The 24430-nt window shown below is 36.4% G+C and overlaps 1 protein-coding gene and 1 long non-coding RNA gene across 2 annotated transcripts; one reads left to right on the top strand and one right to left on the bottom strand.

The window, feature by feature from the left end:
* The first annotated feature begins 6236 nt into the window (after nt 1-6236).
* Nucleotides 6237-13435, top strand: cyp19a1a (cytochrome P450, family 19, subfamily A, polypeptide 1a). Its single transcript, XM_077248227.1, has 9 exons — nt 6237-6467; nt 6968-7118; nt 7951-8105; nt 8309-8485; nt 9646-9760; nt 9917-10028; nt 10247-10409; nt 11246-11487; nt 12388-13435. Exons 1-9 carry the CDS (start codon nt 6266-6268, stop codon nt 12619-12621), a joined length of 1551 nt encoding a protein of 516 aa, XP_077104342.1. The 5' UTR covers nt 6237-6265; the 3' UTR covers nt 12622-13435.
* An 8668-nt stretch (nt 13436-22103) lies between these two features.
* LOC143757259 (uncharacterized) lies at nt 22104-23478 on the bottom strand. The gene is made up of 3 exons (XR_013210458.1): nt 23350-23478; nt 23176-23271; nt 22104-23099 (listed from the first exon to the last, which is right to left on the bottom strand). It is a non-coding gene; the product is annotated as an uncharacterized LOC143757259 (long non-coding RNA).
* Between the last annotated feature and the right edge of the window lie 952 nt (nt 23479-24430).

Below are 24430 nucleotides of genomic sequence, written 5' to 3'. Positions count from 1 at the left end.
TGGCAAAGGCAGCTAAACTTTTAACACCAGAACATGTACATTGTACTAAACATTTTAGCTGACAAACTTTAAAAAGTATGTCCATATGTGAGACAATGGAACAATATAGACAAAACACTACTGACAAAAAAAAGTGATTCAGCTTCAAGGTGATTTCATGAACATGTCAGAGTGAGTAAATGCCTTAAACTCCAGAAAGAGTCTGCGTTCTGGTAAACCGAGTTCTGGAACCAGAAATATATATATATATATATATATATATATATATATATATATATAGTCCTATTATGCACAACCAGAAGATTTGTGCATTAAAAAGAGTAGAGTTCCCTCTGATAAACATGAGACAGTATCCTGCTGCATGAAGCCGTGATGTCTGTTGTGTTTTGTGGTCCTCTGCCCTGCAGCTGTAGGTCATTGCCAAATAAAACATACAAGCTGGGCTATACAAGCTCCTTGGTTGGTTTAATGTGATCACGCAAGCCAGGAACAAGGTATCAGTGGTGAGTTGAGTCTGTACTGTGCTGAGCATGTGCTTACGCTGAAGGGAGTGTGGAGGTCATTTCAGTTCAGTTAGCTTCATCTGTTGTTCTTTTAAGTAGTTTCTTGGGTACAACTTCACTGACAAACAAGGTGCCAGTTGCCAGAAGTCAGGCTTGTGAGAATAATTGGTTTTAACCTTAAATCTGTTATTAGCTAATCTTGGTCAGACAAGTTATTTTACAAGAGTGTTATATTTTACTTATTAAAATATGGTCATCAAATAGTCACAATGATTTGGAAATTATAACAACTCTTTGATTGGCAACTGCTCCGTCAAATAATTCAAACCCTTTAAAGAGGTTTTATATACAGTATATCTGTATAGTATCAGTTAGTATCAGCAATTTAAGGTAATGCATAGGCTGTTAAAATACTTAAAATGAAAAAATATCGAATTTACTTATTACGTCTTTTTGGCTGGCTGCTACACAATTTTTGACAGTCATGGTGCATAGGTTTATATAAATCAGAATGAAGTTGTTGCTGTTACAATGAGCATTTATGAGTAGTAACTAATCTCTAAAGTTTGTGAGGCTTGGGTAATTAAGGGACCGTTTATTTAATTGACAACACCGTTATCAATGAAAAACAGAAAACTTTGGTAACGCTTCATTTAGATTGTCTCTTTTGAACCTTCTGTTAACTAAGTAACTTTGCAACTACATGTCACCTAACTCATATTATAGTATTGGTAAACTGTCTGCTTAATATCTAACTCTTTATTGTGATGGTCCTCCAACAGACACTCTACTGACTATAAGTAACTTTGCAACTACAGTACATGTCAACTTATCCTAAGCCTATCAGTCTACTAACACTCTACAAATACTCCAATGAGAGTTAGTAGAGATGTAGGTGCAATGCTACTTATAGTCAACAGAATGTGTTAAAGGTAATATCACAATAATGTGAAACCAAAACTTTTTTTGTGTTTTGGCCGTTCATTTACACTACAACTTCGTTTTGGGCAGCACAGGCTCATTAGAAATACATACCTGTGGTAACAGTTTTGCAAAATGCAACACGTTGCGTCGTGCATGTTTCGTGAGTTTCGAAGTGAAATGTACATGGGAGGTGCTAAAAGCGTGTTAAGTTTTTTCCGGAACAGATTAATGTGAATATGGAATTTTTTTTATGTTGGAGTTTGTACGTATCACCTGGTGAGTGGTGCTAAAAGATTAATGCTCCATTTTAAAATAGCCTACACCTACACTAAACCTACCCGATAGTGTTAACAAAAGCAAATGTGACATAAAATTTCAAACATTCATAATCATTGCATTTTAGCTTGTTTTTTAACTCTTGCCTTTTAGCTCTTTTATCGTCTTTCATGGGATACTTACCCGTATTGGTATGTATTTTGTGTTTTGCAAAAATATTGTCACAGATAGGCCTACGTTATTCCAATGAGCCTGTGTTGGTTTGTGAGCCTGAAAACGCAAACTTTTGAAAACGGGCTTCAAAGTGCAAGTTTGTGAAAAAGATTCCATTTTATTGTCTCCGTATAAGCTACAAAAATGCAAATTTGTGAAAACGGTGACATGACTCGCATGACGTATTTCTTTACAAAGTGACATCGCCAACAACAAGGTTTTAATAGTTTTCGCGGATCTGTGTGAACAGGGATCGTTCTGACAACGTTGTCTATCTGGCGAAAAATGCAAAGGAAAAACGTTTCCGTTTTTAGTACATCGCTGTCATGTGAACGAACCCTAAATCTTTCAAACATAATTTTGAGACTCCTAGTAACTAATTGTATATATGTTTGTTAAATAATTGGTACATATTACTTCTGAAATTCTGAGTAGACAGTCTACGAACATGAATCAGAATGTTTCTTCTTGACTTTGTGAGTTATTCTTGGCCAAATTAAGCTATAAAATGCACCTGACTTTATGCTGACATTTGGCCAATAGTTAGTTCCAATTATCATATTTTTAATTTATGAAAATGTGAACTAACTTTACAGCATCGTGAATAGAAAGGATGTTCCTTTAGGGCAATATAGTTATATTGTGCTGTACAAGAGACAAGATTTCTTTCAAATGTCCAATTCAACATGACATGCACATCTAGATGGTTCAACTGTTTGACATGCTCTACTACTGGTGTGGTATTGGTACTGATGTGGTCTAATGTGGTCTGATGTACCATTTAGGCACAGATTGTAGTTAAGCAGCTTACTTTTTGAAGGATTCGGTACAAAGATAGTTATTCTCATTTTATTGGAATTTAGATTTTTTGAATGTCCTTAACACAGGTCATTGTTTTGGTAACGATCTGGAGGAGATGTAAAGATGTATGTCATCTACATAATAATAAAAGCTAATGCCATGCTTCCTAATATCATAAAGAGAGCATGCACAAAGGGAATTACAAAGAGCCTAAAACAGAGTTAACTTGTTGCACACCATACTTTACACATACGATGGCTCTTTATTTACACAAACAAGTAGGCATTAACTAATATTTTCCTTTCAATTTAAAATATTCACATTTTTATGGAAAGCTAGATCTTTTCATAAAAAATGACGGCTCATAAATGATTAAACAATGTAAACTGTAAAAAGATACTTTCGCAAGACTTTTATATAACAGGCCCTCAGACCTCAAAAGGGGTCAGTTGAGTGGACATTGGACTTCAGTAATAGGAAGTGGTTTGGCTTCTCTCGCAGTGCGTTGTGTCTCAAACATTACTGTTATTCTCTGTCACTTGGCACTCCTCATGAGAAACCGAACAAATATCCACCCACATAAGTCGTGCGGCTACCATCGCTTTCATTAAGCTGAACACACAACCTTCCCAGAGATCAATACACAGTCTCCTCAGGATACCAGGTGTGTGGTGATGGGCTGCCGAAGTAATTCAGTGAATGGACAATAAAGAAAGACATTACAGACATGATCATGTGACACAATCATGAAAAATTAACCTGTTGGTCTACGTACAGAGTTTTGTAACTAATATTCACCACAAAATGCAGTTTCCGCAAACACAATAATAAGCAGTTTCTTGGATGTCTTAGTAAGAAAGCACCAGCCAACAACATGAATGATCTATAAATTTACGGTTGACAGTACCCACAATTCATTTCCTTTTGTCTTCCTGCTCAGTTTTGCTACAAAGGACAAACAACTTATTTGAAGAATTGCGAAACTCAAGGACCACAAAGGCTGTATTGAAGTGACAACATATTTAAGTGACGTCGCTTTCAATGTGCAGACACTTTGTTCCCCAATGAATTAAAGATTCCTTGTTTCTTTCCGAGAAAGACATTCCAGCCCTAAATACGTAGTGTATGATGTTGTTGCCTGTTCAGAAAGGGTTGACTCCTCCTTTATGAGAGGGTCAGAGTTTTTACCAGGACCACCCTGAGATTCTGACATCTACAGAAATTCCCCCTGTACACCTCCATGTAGTCACATAATAATTTAATAATAATTCGGTACAATACACACATAAATATAACTAATAACTATCAGTCATATATGATGAAGGCAATGAGAAGAGATGCATATTACTATTACTTTGTGAAAAAAATCATAGACTTAAAGAGTGATTTATCTTGGGACCAAAGACACTTAAGCATGGATATATCTGACTTACACCCAGAACACTCTAGCTCTTACAGAATCAAAACACAAGTTTTGCATGGATAAACTCACATTTTCTTCAGAAAATATACAAATCTTGTAATGTAAGTTAATTTTTTTTTAGCCAATGGTTTCTTATTTAAAGCAACTTACAGTAGCATTACAGCTTCAGTCCTCTGGAGTTTTTGCTCAAGGCTACAATGGTTCACAAATACCCCTCTTTGGGCCTTAACCAGCAACATCAAGTTAACTACCCAGGAGTTCAACCAAGCTTCTGCCATGAAATATTGACCAGCATGCTATTCTTCTACATCATAACTAAGAATCAAAAAACGAGTGAGGAAAATTAGTCAGTACAGCAGATGGGGCAGGGTTAAATCAATATGTATTTGGGATTGTAGATGAAAAGTTCAATGTGTGGAGAAGAGAGATCGAATGTGCAAAATTAAGTAGTAAATTAAGGAATCATGAACTATGGGGGATTGATTAAAGTGTCCCTCCCTTTACAAAGAAAATGCCATAATGCTGCATGCATCTGCTCTGACTAAGATGTCAGCTTATTTCCATAAATTCTTTAGCGATTAAAGTGGGCGTTCAGTGAATTCACAATGTCTCTGAATCTGATAAAGACACACAAAGAGGCCAAACTGAAGACACAAAATAGCTGTTGTGTTCCCTCTAACAATTTGTTTTTGTTTTAAATTGAAAAATGAAAACCATAAAATTCCTAAATAATCGTGATGCTTTAAGACATAATACAAGAAATACGTGAAGAGATTGCTGAAGATAAAACGAATATGAATGTGTGTCTGAACTGTCCATAATAATAAAATAACCATAATAATGGATTTGAGACAAGGGTTCTAGGAATCAGTGGCCACATATATTGGATTCATAGCCTCCTTAGAATAGTGACTTGTGAATGTACAGCAGCACAAATTAACAAAGCTAAACCTATAGTGCCATTGATGCAAGGTAATGTTTTTCTTCCAACATATTGGATTATATAAAGGAATGACCATATACACTTTTTTTCTCCTTTTCCCCCCTTCCCCTTTTCTTTCAGATTGTTAAATTATTGATAATATGTCTGTGGCTCCACCTTTTCCCTGTCTGCTTGTTTGAATTGATGTTACTTTGCTACGTCTGAAGACAATAAAAAGTTCATCACAAAAAAGATTAAGTTAATGAAGTTAAGATCATTCGACGTACATCTTAGACACAAGTGTCAATATTTACAGGTTTGGTTCTATTTCGCCAACGAAAATAGTTCCAAACAAAATGCAGAACCATTGCGTCTTTGAATGAATTGGGTGAGTCAATGATTCAATGACCTACTCATAAAGACACTCAGTTGGTTCCTGAAAGAATCAGCCATTTTGAACAAATCAGTTAAATCAATGACTCACAGTGAGTTGTCGCCACATACTTATTTCAACATTTCATATTTCAATATTAAAGTTATTTCATATTTAAAACATTAACCTCATAATATTAAATGCATTTATGAATTAACAGTTTTATTTTTTATTTATTTAAGAATGTATCATTAAAGGACACATTTAATAAGGGGGGGGGGGGGGGGTGTTAGGAGAAAAAAAGATTGGTATTATTTTTAAGTTTTTGTCCTGGCTTTGCTGAATCCTGCAAAGTGTCCTTCTTTTGTTATGTGGTTGCTTACTGAACAAAAGTGCCCATCCATTGATGATTTATTTTCCACCATTGGAGAATTGTACGTTTGTATGCTAAGAAAAGGGGCATTGGGCTTGTTTGAGTCAGTAACCTCAAGTATGCTTGTTGTCTAGCACCATTAATAAAAATTGCCCCTTTTTGTAGCCTGTAGAATGACTGAAGGTCATGCCACAGATGTGTCATATCTCTCAAAGTCTTTGATGTCTTAATGAAAATTCAGACATGAGTTTGGCACAGCTGAGGGTTCGAGTGTCATGATAATGTTTTGGAAACTCAAACCGCAAGGACACGAGGATCACACAAGGTTACGCTGAGTTTTTATTTTGACTTTTGAATTACCCTGATCCAATCCCATGCAACCGCTCACATATAAAAGTGTATGTCTGCAGTTGTGGTGCTTTAGACTTCAAGAGGCTGTCATTTCCCATATGTTCTTATGGCAGCTGAACTGCATTCCTGTGGAATGAAGCCGGTGCGTCTTGGCGAGGCTGCGGTTGACTTTCTGGTCGAAGGGGCTCATAATGGCACTGAAGGGGCTCAAGACAATGTGTGTGGATCCACGGCCACACTACTGCTGCTGTTACTTTGCCTGCTGCTGGCCATCAGACACCATCGGCCAGAGAAATCTCATGTGCCGGGTCGGTAGGGTTTGTTTGAAATTTTGTCTTTTATAATTTTGCAGCATGTTCTAGGACTGATTTTCATTCTGAACTGATGGTTGTGGGAAAGAGGAGTTTCAAATGGTTACATCTCTTATCATGTGGTGTTTTGCCTTTTTATCATTTGTTAGTGACTATGCTATTTACGCTTTGGGTAAATAGTATAGTAACATGTAAAGTATATTTATAGAACGGATGGTCTAAATTCTGATTGAATAAATACATGTTCATAATAAATGTAAAATGACTATAAACAGACACCTGTGAGCACATTGAATATTAATGCACCTAATTGCTACATTGTTTTGCTAAATGCTTTTAACTATTTACTGAACAATGGTGTATTTTTTCACATATTGTTGTTATGTTAAAATGGGGTCATAAAAACTCACATGTCACATGGAATTTATTTAGATGAGTTTTATCATGTCACATGTTATCATGTCAATTACTTGTTTGCTGCAATGTGTTTTATTCAGGTCCTTGTTTCTTCCTGGGTCTGGGTCCTTTTCTCTCTTACTGTCGGTTCATCTGGTTTGGGATCGGGACTACCAGCAACTACTACAACAGCAAATATGGAGACATTGTGCGGGTCTGGATCAACGGTGAGGAAACTCTCATCTTGAGCAGGTAAGTCCTGACACACACATCCCCCCTTGTGAAAAATAAGTACACTTTAGCATACCTTTAACAATTCTGTACCAAAAAAAAGGTACAGAAATAATTTATAATAAGAAGAAATAATAATTAATACATTAAATTTAAAGAATATTGTTAAGTGTGAACTGATTGTAATCTTTTCAGACACTTAATTGTATGTTATTTACAGTTAAACTAATTATATTATAGTTTAAATTTATGTTAATTCAATTAGTCAAGTGGGACTCATAAATACATCTTTATATGTAATTTCATAATTACTTCTATTGTCTTTGAAATATGGTTAAAGTGTACATCTGAAAAAGCATTAAATATACTTTAATATAATTTCAATTCAAACTTGTCATGTATTAAATATTACACATTTGTAATGAAGTTGCAATTTAGTACATAGTGTATTTACATTAACTTTAAATGCAAAAACGAATAACTCACAACAGTTAAAATTGTGCTTTAGCATGTTAGGCAACACATAATAATAAGTCAATTTTAAAGTATGACAAAAAATATTAAAACATTGATAGAAATGTACTCTAAAGTTAAACTTTTTTTACATTGTCACAAAAGTGTACTCTCTTTAAGTGACCTGAAGTCACTTTGTATTTCATTTATATTATAATATTTGCAGGTACCGTTTTTTAAACTTACTTTTAAGTTTTGAAGTACACAAGTGCACATTCAAAACAATGAAATGTCTCTTTCACAAAGGACAGAACATACCAGCACCAATCACACAATATTCCAGGATAAATGAACCCAAATGTGGCATGAATGTATTATTCTGATGCTGTGTGCGTCACAGGTCATCTGCTGTGTGTCATGTGTTGAGGAGATCTCTGTACACCTCACGCTTTGGGAGCAAACTAGGTCTGCAGTGTATTGGGATGCATGAACAGGGCATCATATTCAACTCAAATGTGGTGCTCTGGAAAAAAATCCGCACCTTTTATGCTAAAGGTGGGCATGCTTTTGGTAATATGCAAGGTATTAAATGTGCATAAAAAGATTTAAATTGCATGATCAAATTTGACATCTCTATGTCACAGATATACTTGTATCTTTTCTCTTTTGCAATTTATTTATATATCTAATTTCATTCCACTGGATTTTAGCCGTGTTTGTTTTGTTTTGTGCTAAGCGTGTGTATGTGTGTGTGTCAGCTCTAACAGGTCCAGGGCTTCAGAGAACTTTAGAGATTTGCACCACTTCCACAACCACACACCTGGATGATCTGTCTCACCTGACGGATGCTCGGGGACAGGTGGACATTCTCAACTTACTGCGGTGCATTGTGGTGGACATTTCCAACAGACTGTTTCTAGGAGTCCCTCTCAATGGTCAGTCCTGAGAAACACTTGCACTAACATACAACAGCTCAAAAAGGTGTACGGGAACTTAAACCTTTTGTTATATGAGGCATGCCATTTATTTGTAAGTCTGACTTAAAAGGATATAATTCACCAAAAAAAAAAAAAAAGACAATTTTGTCATCATTTACTCACCCATGTGGTTCCAAACCTCATCTGCAAATCCTTAATCTGCTTCAGAACACAAAAGAAGATATTTTGAAAATTTCTCAAAGTTTTTTTGTCCGTACAATGAAATCTTACATACTCCAATCTTTTGAATGGCAGTGTGTTTCTTTTATAGGCAACACTTTATTTTGATGGTCCCCCAATAGACATTCTACTGACTATAAGTAACTTTCCAACTACATGCCAACTTATTCTACTACAGTTTACTAATACTCTAATGAGAGTTAGATGACAAGTTACTTATAGTTAGTAGAATGTCTAAAGTGGACCATCAAAATAAAGTGAAACACTTCCCAGACAGCAACATATTGTCGGCCCAGATCCGGACCACATCTGGTACATGTGGATTCCATGGTTACCAGATGTGGGCCGGATCTTGGCCGACAATATGTTGCTGTCTGGGTTTTATGGCCGACAATATGTTGCTGTCTGGGTTTTATATGCTATGTATCTTGGCGGGCACCATGATTTTACTGTTCTTGGAGCAACATATTTTGTTGATCCTGGAGCAACATTTTTGTCTGAAAATTTAGTCCTAACAATATCCCTAAACCTAACCCTACCCATAATTTATCCCTAAAATCAGAGGGAAATGATGGCGAATAACACTGATGTAGAAGAACCTAACCCTGGTTGTAAACCTAAACTTGATATAGGTCTAAACTGTAAACTTGTCCCTCAAATCTGATTGGTTGATTGGAATGTTGAATGAACAAATGTGGTGAGAATACATGGTGAAATCACGTTCAGCGTATATTGGTATAATCCCAGACAGCAAACATAGTGTCGGCCCGGATCTGGGCCGACACTATGTTGCTGTCTGGGATGTATAAGCACAAGCATAAGGGCATGATGTTCTCTCTTTTATTTGTGATCATAATATTGCTTTTTAATACCTGATATACATTGCAGATTCACTAAATAACATAATTAACTGCTTGAGTCTTGCTGCTGTGTTGTAGAGCGTGATCTGCTTCAGAAGATTCAGAAATATTTTGACACCTGGCAGACAGTATTAATCAAACCTGATGTGTACTTCAGACTGGGCTGGCTGCACAAGAAGCACAAGAGAGAAGCGTGAGTTCATGATAGTGCCATTTTGTTTTGAAGAAGTGTGTAAATGCTTGTAAATACCATGCTATATGAATATGATAGCCACGATATTGGTACGACCAATTTTTAAATTTAAAGTGGGAGTTTTATTTATTTGTAGTGTGTTTGTGTGTGTTTCAGTCAGGAGTTACAGGACGCCATCACAGCTCTGATCGAGCAGAAGAAAGTTCAGCTGACACATGCAGAAAAACTCGACCAGCTCGACTTCACAGCAGAGTTGATATTCGCTCAGGTGAATGTGACATGCCAGTATCACACACACACACACACACACACACACACACACACACACACACACACACACACACACACACACACACACACACACACACACACACACACACACACACACACACACACACACACACACACACACACACACACACACACACACACACACCTCTGAAGCATATATAAGAATGACTGACCTGTGTGTGTATGTGTGTTTAGAGCCACGGAGAGCTGAGCGCTGAGAACGTCAGGCAGTGTGTGTTGGAAATGTTGATCGCAGCTCCAGATACTCTCTCTATCAGTCTATTCTTCATGTTGCTGTTACTCAAACAGAATCCTGACGTCGAGTTGAAGATCCTGCAGGAAATGGAAACTGTTTTAGGTCTGAGCGCACACACAAGATACAGTCATTTTGTCTTTCACCCCAAGTGAAAAGTACACACTAGCATACTTTAAAAAAAATAGTACTTATGGAAATAATATACTTATATCTAATGAATATACAAAAACTGCAAAATTAATGTATTGTGTTCACACTTAATTGCAAGTAATTTACAATTAAATGAAAATGTGTTATAGCTTTAGTTTATTAAATGCAAAAAGCTGAACTTAAGAATGCCTTTTTGAGGTAGGACTTAAAGGTGCTCTAAGCGATGTCACGCGTTTTTTAGGCCAAAACATTTTTTGTCACATACAACAAACATCTCCTAACTATCCGCTAGCTGCCTGTCCCCTGAACACACTGTAAAAAAACACAGTCCCTGCAGACACCCCAGGCTCCAAAAACAGCAACAAAAACAAACTGGGCTTACCCGCACCACGAAACATAACAAACTGGGCTTACCCGCACCACGAAACATAACAAACTGGGCTTACCCGCACCACGAAACATAACAAACTGGGCTTACCCGCACCACGAAACATAACAAACTGGGCTTACCCGCACCACGAAACATAACAAACTGTTCCAGCCAATAACCGATAAGAAGGGTTTGGGGGTGGGGTTTGGGGGGTTAGTTTGCGGATGAGGAGGAGGGAGGGTCTAGCTAGCCTTCGCTTTGTTTGACAATACTTTAAACGTCAACAAGAAGTGATGTCACACGACATCGCTTAGAGCACCTTTAAAGATTAAAGATTTAGAACTTCACCTGTAATTTCATAATAAAATATATTGTAATGTTTCTAGTGAAACTTAAATGTCATGATTGTGTTTTGTAGCTGGTCGGAGCCTGCAGCACTCACATCTGTCCAGGTTAAACATTCTGGAGAGTTTTATTAACGAGTCTCTCCGGTTCCACCCGGTCGTGGACTTCACCATGCGCCGGGCGCTGGACGATGATGTCATCGAGGGCTACAAAGTGAAGAAAGGAACAAACGTCATATTAAACGTGGGTCGAATGCACCGATCTGATTTTTTCCCTAAACCGAATGAGTTCAGTCTCGACAACTTCCAGAAGAACGTGAGTCTTTATTATTATAAAATCTCTTTCTTGTCTTATTTTTCAGTCTTTAAAGCCCTCACAAACATGTTTCATGCTAAACTATTAGCCATCATTCAAATAAATAAATAAATAAATAAATGAACAAATAAGAATGATTCTGAGACTGTTCAATGGAGATCCCATGTTAATTGTATTTTTTGTTTATGATTCAAACATTAGTATTGTATTTAAATGCTATTTAACTTTGATTTTATAATAGAACGTTCATAAAATATATAGTAAATAGTAACAATCAATGTTTTTTAACTAACTTTAAAAACTAATGCATTATGTTTCATTAACAATATGTTTTATACAGCAGTTGTATAAAATCTACAAATTCAATGTTTATCTCTCTTACAACCTTACAAAAATGCACTGTGGTAATTATATATATATATATATATATATATATATATATATATATATATATATATATATATTTTTTTTTTTTTTTTTATACCAAAATACCATAAATATAAAAGCTATTGTTACTATTGTAAAATTATAATAAATTAAGGAAAATTTCTAAGTATTTGGACTAGTATTACTAATGCACTGTAAAAAGTAGTAAAAGTATACTGTAGGTTAATATAGATTCATATTAAAAAAACATTAATATAGATGCTACCATTTTTTCCCCATTGTATTTAAAAAAAAATTAAAAGGTGTAAGGACTTTTTACAATAATTTATAACACAATAAGCCTTTATTTTATTGCATAAAACATGCCTACTATATATATATATATATATATATATATATATATATATATATATATATATATATATATATATTATTAGTGGGCATATGTTTGTGTTTGTTTTGTGACCATGTCAACACCAACAGAGTAATATCTTTCTCTGTCTCTCTCTTAAGGTGCCGAGTCGTTTCTTTCAACCGTTCGGATCAGGCCCACGGTCGTGTGTGGGAAAGCACATCGCTATGGTGATGATGAAGTCCGTTCTTGTGACGCTGTTGTCTCGTTTCTCCGTGTGTCCTGTGAAGGACTGTACTGTAGAAAGCATCCCGCAAACCAACAACCTGTCTCAGCAGCCGGTGGAGGAGCCGTCAAGCCTCAGCGTGCAGCTCATCCCGAGAAACACTCTCTGATTCACCTCCATCGTGCTCTAAAACACTCTTAAAAAATAGGCAATGGCATGGAAGAAGCACTTTTGGTTCCCCAAATGAACCTTTCAGTGAACAGTTCTTAAAATAAACTTTTTTTCTTCTTCTTTGTTTAAAGAACGTTTAAAAAAAATCTAAAGAACCTTCCCAGAAAGCAACAGTGCTGGCCCAGATCCGGTGCACATGTGGATTCCACGCGTAGTAGATGTGGGCCAGATCTGGGCCGACACTATAATGCTGTCTGGGTTTTAATTATAAACAACCTATTGTATATTGGAAAAATTCAATGAATGTTAAAACTTCCTCATGGAACAATAAATGCCAATATATCCTTTATTTTAAGAGTGTGCCATGTATTTATCTACTGCTTTTAGCTGTCAGTCTCTAGGTACTTGTTTAAATTTGTATGCAGTGTTAATTTAATGTTGTTATAATGTACAGAGTCCCTGAAGGGACATGGCACTAGAAATAATATGAGATGGGAGGAAATATAGTTAGTCTAAATGCTTTTTTTTTTTTTTTTTTAAGTTTTGCGTTCACCGGAGAAACTTTGTGTTTTCGCAATGAACTCAAAAGTTTTGCGAGCGAACGCAGAGTTTCTCTGGGAATGCAAAATATTCGTGAGAGAACGTAAAAACATTGACATATAGGCAAATATTACTTCCTATAAAACATTTTTCCTTCACCATGTCCCTTTATGGGCTTTAAGGGCTTATGAAATTGTCTCATCCTGTGAATTACTGGTTCAGACTGTTTTTTTTTACTGTTAATAAAGGGTAATAAAAGTATTATCAAGTGGTGTTATTGTAATTGATTGTTTTAAAAGAGTTTATGTAATATTACTGTGTTTAAAGAAAGGTACAAAGCAAAATAGTGCAAAACGTTTAAACCCTCTGCTGTGTTGGAAACCCTGTAACACATTTTTTGCTTCTTGTCAAAAATGACCAGACTTTTAAAAATAGCTTGTAAATCGCTCATTATGCTATATTATCACCAAATATTGGATTCAGTCTTTTTGTCATCTTGTTTTCTTTCAATTATAATAGGTTTATTTATTTTTAGACATATTTAGTTATTTATTTGTAATATTTTGTGATAATATAGAGTAATGAGAGATTTAAAAGCAATGTTTTGAAGGCCGGTCTTTTTTACCAGTCTAAGGTGGGGAGAAAAATCCCTAAAATGTGTAAAAAATCTAAAAATTTTGGGGGAAAGTCCAATGCGACCAATGTTAAAAACAAAACATGGAAAGAATTTGTTGTTGTTATAGCATTGTTTTCATAACGTTAAAAATAAAAATAAAATCTTCTTCGGGTAAAAAAAGACCCGAACACAACCTGATGGTTTAAATTATAGAAAATAACCAGATACAAATATATGTGTGTATATATAGGAGAGCAATATTGAAAAATAAAATAGAAAATGCATATATTATGCCAATATAAAAATAAAACATATTGCCCAAAACGATATTTCAGTATTTTTGTACATTACTGCTTTTTTCAAAGTTGTAAAAGTTAAGTCAGGGGCATAAACATTTTAACCACTTAATAGTTAGTTAACAGGAGAATATAGGAAGACTTAAATTAGTATTTTAAGAAGTACATGTTGTATATTTAATCAAATATATAAGTAACATTTATGTGTGTAGATAAATTGTACAAAAACAGACACAGACAGACAGATTAGTCACACTGAGGCAGGCAGAGACGAATGCAACAGGCCTTGTGTTGCCAGAGCCTATTATGAAGGGGAGTTTTTCATTACTTGATAAATTATCAAATTTGTGCTGCATGTGTTTAATTAGCCTAAAACACCTCCAGTTGTGTATGTGGTCATAATGTGATTTTCACCAGCAGAGGGCATTGTCATACCATAGACACTGTGAGCGCTGCATGTACTGTAAATAAATCATCCATGAACTTCACAACTGTTTGATTTAGATGATTAGATGAATTCAGAGCTGTCGAGTTTTAAATGAGTTCAACGAACTCAAAACTAGCTGAACTCAAAACAGATGTTCAACAGACCCCATTCAGCTCCTGTGTTTAGCTGGCAGGCAGCATAAGGGTCTCAGGGTCCATTAGCTTTTAGGGGCCATTTCTTCCATATGGGCCCCAAAAAAGCCGTCAGCCAACACATAGAGAGCATGAACACCATGCACACACACATACACACAACTGCTTAATATGTCATGAGCAGATGTAAACAGTCAAAGTTAAATGAAGAGGGTACTTGGTATGCATATTGAATTTATTGAAGTTACATTGGTTTTTTTGATGTATTATCATCATAATCAGGCTGCTTAAGGCACGGCATTCAGACAGACCGGATCTGCACTGCTTATTGTTGTCTGTGAGAATCACTGGCCGACCCTTAGATGAGCACGGAAATGAATATGACGCATGTCTCGGTATTGCCGTGGTAACCTGCACAGCTGTGTTAGTGGCAACCAGACGATACTGTAGACAAATACACATTGTTACACTCAAACAAAACACACACCTGTCTGATCCAGAGATCTCCATGTCAATGCTCTCTAAACAGGAAACAGGAAGACGTTTATAACCAGACACATTGAGATATTCATGCCTCCAGAGCTGCACAAAAGCTGGACATGAATAAAGAGAAAGAGAGAGCTTGGGTCTGTTTACCTCTTCTCGTTTAATTTAAGTCAAATTTGATCATTTTCATAACAGTTCTCTAATTTTTAACAGGTATTCTTAGAATGCTCAAACTGCTCTTTTCCATACAGACAGCAACATAGTGTCGGCCCAGATCTGGCACACATCTGGTACGCGTTGAGTCCACATGTACCAGATGTGTCCCGGATCTGGGCCGACACTATGTTGCTGTCTGGGTGGGAATTGTTGCTGCAGTACTCCACAAAATGGTAAACATAGCACCGTAAAAGCACAAAATATGGCTTATTTGCTGTGTTCCAAGTGCTCTGTAGTCTAAAAAAACATATTTTCCATTCTGTCCCAGCTTGCAAATCTCATTTGCGTTTGTGTACATTCAAATATGGCACTTCCAGGTCATGGTATGCACATAGTTTTGATGTGCACATTTATATTAGCTGATAAGATTTATTTAAAGGATCTTTTAAAATGAGTTACTAATCACTGTTTATATTGAAAAACGTAACACCAAATGTAAGTCATGTGGTGCGACCAATATGCGACTAATAAGCAAGAAAAAAAACATAAAACGGGAATTATATTTTAAAGAGGACTGTAATCATCATCTGTAAAAGGCCAGTAGAGTTTCTTAAAATGTCTGTTAATTTGACCTTTTTAAGGTTGGTTCAGGTTGTAAAATTTGGTAAGACTTTATTTTACAGTGTCCTTGTTACATATGTTACATGTACTTAAACCTAATCCTACCCTAACCCTATAGTAAGTACATGTTAATTATTAGTACTCAGTACTTAAATATATAATTACACTGTAACAATGACACCTTAAAATAAAGTGTAACCTAAAATGTCATATGTTACAACCACCAAAAACATGCTTTTGTGTTTTAAGGTTTTTAAAAAAATGTGTATTTACTTGAAAATAATGATTAGGATGTGTACACTCTCAAGTAGTCAAAGTATAAGGTTATTACTTTATTACTTTCAGACTAATTTAAACTTGTCTTGAGAATGGTGTAAAGGTTTTTCAAAACCACATGAAACTAGCATGAATTCAAAGAGAACCTTTCTAAGAATGCCTGCATTTAAATATAGATTTTCCTTTTCATTATATGGGACACTCTATCTTTTTGTTGATCAGCATGTCAAATATCTATTACCAAAAGGATGTTTTATTTTGCCATTTCAAGGTAAACTATATGATAAGAGAGATAATGTCTTGAAGAGTCAAGGCTATTTAAATATGCAGTAAATCCCACAATGAGATAAAATCCACAAAATGTCCTGCTATCTCTGACATCCTTTACCAGACCAGATCAGTTTCACACTCAAACACCAATCACATTTAAGTAGAAGAAAAACTGAATGATCTGGTATAACAGGAAGAAACCTTCCGATAAGATAAGCAGAAAAACTAAAACTGACTTCACTGAAAAAAAACAACCAAAAAACTCTGCCTTACAAAGCACAAGGAAACAGTGCTGCCATCCACTCTTCAACAAAATATGGCACGTTGATGGTAATTAGAGGTTGAACGACCTCAGATTGAATCCTGATGTACCATGTGTTGAATCCTGTGTTGAATCCACATGCACCAGATGGAGCCCGGATCTGGACCGACACTATGTTGCTATCTGGGGTGAGGGTAAAGAATTGTTCCGCTCCATAGAAAAATAAAATACGTAGGCTGTGTCCCAATTTAAAGGCTGCATGTTTGAAGGACTCTGACTTTAAAGGCCACGCCTTCGAAGGTCGCGACTGTTGGTCGCTGAAAATGGAACTGTTCTTGTCGCTTAGCAACTGTGACAACAACTGTAGATGAGCGGCACACTGTAAAAAATTATATAATCAACAAGTTATGACAACATATGTTTTTACAGTTCATCAAAATAAGTTATAAGTTATACAAGTTAACTAATTTAAGTCAGTTTAATATAATTTAAGTTGAAATAAAACGTCCAAGTTGATTGTACTTAAGGCAGCAATTTAAAGAGTATAAACCATATAAAATTGCATAAGATATAAGTCAACATTTAAGTTTTTAAAATTATTCAGACAACAAAAATATATAGTGTCTGATTTAGAATACAACACATGGAAATGTCTTCTTTGTTAGTGATTAAGCAGATATTTGAGCGTGTAGCTTGTGAAGGACTCATAAAGACAATTTATATAACCATAAGAGGATCAAAAAAGTATGAAAATATGGGGGCATGTTTTTAATGGGGGCCTGTGCCAGTACTGATGCAAGACTTTTTGTTGTTTGTTGGTCTTTGTTTTAATGCAAAGGTCTTGTAGTCTCTACTAACGAGTTGATTAGCTGCTGTGTTTAATTTAGACCATTTTTAAAATAGTGTTTTGTGTGCCTCCAGGAAAAGGGTTAGGAAACACTGCTTTACACAATCACATTTCATGAAATGTTGCAGTTGTTGTGGAAGAGAAAACATCTTCAGTTGTACTGACAGTAATTGATTGAGATGTTTTCATAATGTGATGTGTGGCAGGCGATGTTACATGCCGAGTGTGTGAAGAAAAGCCCTCGGGTATGAGACAGAGAGACAGTATTTTATAACACATATATTCGAACACACACTGCACTTAGATGCTGGACAACTGTAAGCATTATTGCACAGCCCTCCATTGACTCTTCTTTGTATTAATATAGAGCTGTACTGATCTAAGCACTGATGCTGGAATGTTAGCGCTGATTACCATGGAGATCATTAGTATCGGTGAGTCTTCTGAAATATCTCTGTCTTCTGTTTCATTACGGAAACTGAGAAATGAAAGCAGGATGATACCTGTATCCCCCGAAACTCTTCTGAGCATTACAAGTGTTTCTTGTAAAACAGAAGTTTGGACTTAGAAATAGTTCACCCAAAAATGAAAACCAAATTTTGTTCTTTCATCTGTGGAACACAAAAGGGGAATTTATTCAAATGTCCAGGCCGCTCATGTTCATACAATGAGGGGAAGTAGGATGCTAAGCTCCAAAAGAATGTAAAAGCACCATAAAAGTATTTTCATTTAGTAAAGTAAAGTTAACGGTAGTCTAATATATTTGTCTTCTGTGGCAAAGACAAACAAGGACATTTACTTTGTATTTAATCAAAGCAAAATCTTTTCCTCTTATTAAAATTACTGACACAGAGAGAAGGAAGGAAATAGAAAACCATTAGCTCTTTCACTCATCATGGGCATTTTTCCAGCTCTGAGATCACATCAAAGTTACATTTCACTTCAGATCTGGCTTTGGCGTCAGACAAATCAAATCCTCAAGACACTCTGTGGTTTTAGAAAGCCTCTTATAAATACTGAGCCCTCTGTTTCTGTGTGAAACTATAACCCAAAACAACATCTTATTATTATTTTTATTTATGAGAGTATAGCTTTACAAACCTTTAGAAGCAATTTGCCTTCAAATTAAATCCATATATATTCTGGGACCAGTGGTGTGGTGTATTAGAGGAAATACACTCAGTCAAATCATGTTTCAGTTCCATTTGATGTTTCTTGCTTAAAGGCATATGGAAAAGCATTTATAGCCTATAGGTCTACATTATACTTTATTAAATACAAAGACACATCAAATCTCATCATATTTATGCTTTTTAAAACAAATTTGCTTAAAAAGATTAATTGTAATATATTTATTGCAGTAAATGTTAGGATTTGCCTAATTCAGTTTAGTTTGGTTCTGTTCTTTTTCTGTTTCCTCCATTTGTATGTTGACCCTATGCTGCGTCCCAGTTCGCTTATCTGTCCTGGTATTCGAAATTAGAATGTGTCCCAGATCGTAGTACGTTGAAATAACTACATACAGTTAGAGTCCCCGAAGTGTGCAGATTCATGCACAATCTCACGGCTAATATTGCCCACAAGCCATTGCGACTTGGACGAGGAGGATTCGATTAGAACTACAAACACGGATAAAAAGTGTTAAAAACTACAAACATGGCGGGTGTGCGAGTCCAACGGTTAAGTAGAGAGGTTTAGATAAAGGGGTTAGAGTGATTAATTATCATTATCTAACCGGACGCAAATATGTGTATTCAATATTATCAACACTTTTTTTTTATCTGCAACAGCATTGTAATGTTTGGTCATTAACTTTAAAATGCATCATTATGCAAATTACAAACACACGAGGAGAGTTTTCCACGAAAGACCCACGACTGGCAGATCACTATAGCCTACAACTCCGATATGGTAGGAAATTAAATTAAATTGAATATGGAAGATTTCAACTGTGACAAGATGAGTTCCCATGACAGCAGCAAATAACTCTATCTAGTCGAACTCTTCAAATACTTAAATATTTCGATAGCCTATAGGCTATATAATATAGGCTATTGTTTATATTTCTCCAGGGTAGTTTAAACAGTATGCACTTAACTATAGGACAGAACTCTCTCATAGTTTTTATTTTTGCTGTTATAGTTGTTTTACTATTATTTATCTTCTTTTCAGACCATTAATCAACTAGTAAAAACTGCAGCCATAGCTTTCATTTAAGTAAGCTGAAAGATCACTAAAAACATGTTCGCTCACAGATCGTAATTTCAAGTTCACTTCGATTCAAGCGTGAGCAGAAGTGGTGGTTTCCAAGTAGGCAAGTTGCTAACTCTGTAATGGGATGTGGTGCTGCAGGGATGACATATTTGTGTAGGCCAACAAAATTCACAAAAAAAGCTCTGTAATCAACAAAGGTTTATAATACTTGCACATTTTGTTCTTCAAAATAATTGACACAAATGGGCACAACTTTTATGAATTTTGAGGTCTAAATACAATCAGCAGAAATAAAAAGTCTCATTCATTCATTATTCAAAAATAAAAAACATTTTTCCTATAAGTGTGAGTTTGAATAGTTTGCAATAGCGCAATTATAAACACGAGTCTGTGAAAGCGAGTGAGTAGATGAGTTGACTTGTTCGATGTGATGACATTTAGGCCTAATTTGACAAAATTGGAATAATGCATAATCAAAGAAAAAGAAAAAAAAAATCAGGGTTTCCATCCCATATGTTCAAGAGAACAAAATCGTCACTTCTGGGAAATTGGCACAAAATATTTGTTATAAAAATGGAAGTTGCTGCAATCTTTTTTGACATCATAAATTACTGGGATCTCAGAGCTTGCAGGTGAAACGCAATAACAGCTGTTATGTTATTTTGCGTTCTGATGCAGAGTGAGACAGTTCTGGATTATAATTATACACCCAACCATTTTGATGACAGACTATGGCTCAATCATTTCAGAATGACCAAAACAACATTTGAGATGCTGTGCAATGATTTAGTCTGGTTAGTCCAGTTATCCAATCACATTCTCTGTTGAGGCAAAGTCATGTGAGTTTTGTTGCACATCGAGGGATTTATTCGGTATGCGTTTCCATCGTAGTTTATGTGCATAACTTCTTGTCAGATAAAAAATGATCCACCAACATCCACACCATGCATTTTTTTTAATGCAATATCCCAAAATTGGATGGAATATAGCTACTGATGGCACTTCAGAAACTTTAGTCACATTGTTCTCAGATGCATCTCTATAAAAAGTTGAGTCTCATATTTTGTCATAATTGTTTTATTTTTGCACTCTCAATTATTTTCTCATCTAATTTTTTGAGGTAGCACGTCCTCTCTTGCCTCAGTGAAGAAAACAACCCTGCCGTGAAAATAGCAGAGGAATATAAAGTGAACCGTGAGCTGCCTAAACTAAACGGCCTGTAAAGGCAGTTCTATGAATAACAGGGAAATCTATCAGATAGAATAGTTGCACACCCACATACACGTTCATTTGCCGTTTACCAGAAAATCAGAGGCTTTTAGAGCCAGTTTTGTGGTTCGCCTGAACTCAGGATTGTTCTGGCATTGCAGATTTTGAATTGTATTTTTGATGGTGGGGTTTCAGGGAATGCATTTGGCAGTAACTTCTTGAGCCATGCTGTTCCCTCCAGGGTTTAATCTCAGAGTGAATTAGACAGCAATTAACTCCCATTAAAGTGCGGTTTCATCTCTTTCTGTCTCACTGGCAGCTGCATAAGTGTGTGTGTGTGCGTGTGTGTAATAATAAACTGTATTTATCTGTACAAGATTAATGGTAATTAATGAATGTTGTTAGCTGTGTAACACAGGCAGTAACCCTGGCTGTGTTCATAGTGGAATACTAGTGTGCTGTTTACTGGACAATACATGCTGTATAATATATTACTTGATATTTTTTGAAACAATATGCAATGACGTTTCCCATGTTGCATAATTTATTATTTAGCTATTATTAAATATATTAAAAAAATAAAAATAGCATTCATACTACACTTTTATTACACTGGTACACATTGTAGGCCTGCTATTGTAATGGATGCACATGGTTTTAGAACTTTTCCATGGCAATCTGCTCACGATCATTTAAAAATCGCCTTCTGAGGTAAAAGAGCATTCTCACTTGAACATCAGCCTGGGACATGCACCTGACTCTAACTAATGTGAGATGGCCTCGCAGGATAGATGATGTAAAGATGGTCCTTTTCAGAAAATCTGACCTACCTCCTCTAAATGACTATGGGAAGCACACATTGGCAGGGAGAAAAAGTGGTTGTGATGTACTACCATGTGTGAAAATGTGAGTAGCAACTCTTGTCAGGACTACACTACAATTTACATTCCATTCATTCATATGCATGTGTGGCATAAAGGGATACAGATTTCAGGGCTTAAGCCCAGGCAGTTAGCGGACTACGCCACGATGGGACTTACACCCAAAGAATTAAGTATTTAGTTCAACCAGGCACTCAAGTTCGTTGATGGATAGCCAGAGACCGTGGCCCAGTACAAAACAGACTTTATTTTCACTACCACAATGATTAAGATTTCATAACAAACAACATACACTGTACACCAAATCAAATAACAAAACACACACTCAATATTCACTCCACTCACTATACTCTATTCGCAACGCACACACACACGATAGGAGGGCAATAGGGCAGAATCTTACCAGTGGGAGGCTAGTGGCTCGAGCAATGAGCATCCATGAAAAACACCCCAATCACACGTGTCAAATTTCACACACACACAAGGGAAATGACCACACTTGGTGAACACACAGCCACAGCACACGCCAAGGGACCCGCCACCGCAAGGGGCACTGCTCCCACTGGCAGTTCTCAGCACCTGGACAAAGGACAGACACGTGGCAGTTAAAACAAAATTACACACAAAACAAAAAAAAGACTATAATCAAGGTCTAATAAGCCACCTGTTCTAAAGCCCAAGGTAGTACTGCAGTTAGCAATATGAACAGAGACTCAATACATCAAAATAAACAATCAAACATGGATAAAACATCCACAACAATGGGACAAGATTGCCCTATGGATCAACCACTTCAAGATATTCAGTCAATGTGGACAAATCACATAAAAAGTTAAAACAAAAGAAAAACAATCACAATTTGCCCAATCCTCTTGGATATCAGCAAGAAAGAAAAGGCCTCCATACAGGAATTCAAAAGAAAGAAATAAACACAAAACAAACAATTAAACTGGTGTCAGTTCATTGAACAGTCTACACTCAAACACTGATTCACAACAATGACAGAAAGGAGAATCAAACAGTGTTAAACAAGCTACGATGTAAAACGCCAGCCAGCCGCCTGTTAACCACAGGTTTAATAATCCTTGGTCCCGTGTGAAAAGGCAGCCGGGTACGACGAAAATACGTAAAAAAACACGTAACGCAAAAAGCATAAGCAAAGCAGCAGATGTTCTGCGTCGATGTAGGCAACTGCAGCCACACCCCCGGTTAAACAGCACTCCCTAAAATGCACAGGATGTCCATTTACAAATATATCCCACATTAAACATTCAACTATCACTCAGTATAGCAACATACCTAAGAGTAACAGCGTTGCGTCACAGGCTCCGAGCTCGGATCACGGATAGCAGGGCGCACTCAGCTGGTGAAAGGGCTGCGGCCGCACGGGGGATTCTATAGCACGAAACATTCCATATAAGCCCAAGTTATGAAGTCAATGAGTGGGAAAAAAAGAAACTGAGCTAACCATACCTGTGGTGCTACGGAAAACCGATAACCAAGGCAGACATCAGGTCGCTGGGCATGTGAGATATATCCAGCTGCAGACCCGCAGCACCACCAGTTTCAGAACCCCAGTGCCAGAACCCCAGCGCCAGAACCGGAAGTGAGGGAGGGGCGGAATTATTTACAATGACACAAGCATGGTTATTTTTGCAAGTATTTAAAAATATTAAAAATTGTTGCACCTTTTAAATAATATTTAGGGTATGTTTTTATTACACAGTGAGTCACTGCTCGTTGTATGAACTATAACTGGTATGTGACAAATAAAGAGCAAGACAGTGCTCGTGTTGTTTGAAGACGTGAGAGTGCGCGCGCGCGGCCGGGGCTCTCTCTCTCTCTGCTCGTTAAGCGCCCTGTCATGCGCAGCAGTCATTCTATTCCGCCAAAAAGCGGACGATCTGACGGGTTTTAGAAGATTTAATACAACCTGAAACTAAAAAACAGACCCGACCTCTATTTGAGACCGGACTTATATTTACCCAGACCTGCAGCCACACCAGGCGTGTAAAGAGACAATCGTCTATTTGGGACTCGGCTATTATTTGAAGTACGGTACATTTTTATGGTTTCTTTTAAAACAATGCCGGATTTTCTCTCTCTTTTTAGATTTTTGACATTATTTTACATAAAGAAAAATGCATGCTGCACATGTTCTTGTGAAATAAAGTATATTTTATATAAAATGACCATAAGTTTCAAGCATTATTTTCACGATCAGGAAGTAACTCTCATAATACAATAAAACGGATAACTATATAGAATTATATTACACAAAATCAATGTTTTAAATGCTTATTGTACTGTACCTTAATGTATCATTATAATAGGTATAAAGTATGACATTTCGTGTGTAATAATGACGTTTCGTGTCTAAGCAAATTACGCTCCAAAACGTTAGGTGGCGTTACTCGGTTTAGAACGTAAGCTCCGCCCCTCACTTCCGGTCCTGGCGCTGGTGTTAGAACGTAAGCTCCGCCCCGTACTTCCGGTTCTGGCGCTGGGGTTCTGAAACTGGTGGTGCTGCGGGTCTGCAGCTGGATACTATTGG

Source organism: Siphateles boraxobius, unplaced genomic scaffold (assembly GCF_051911475.1).
Source record: "Siphateles boraxobius isolate OS27281-9 unplaced genomic scaffold, OSU_SipBor_1 30, whole genome shotgun sequence".
Lineage (NCBI taxonomy): Eukaryota > Metazoa > Chordata > Actinopteri > Cypriniformes > Leuciscidae > Siphateles > Siphateles boraxobius.
This window is presented reverse-complemented; position numbering and strand designations above follow the sequence as displayed.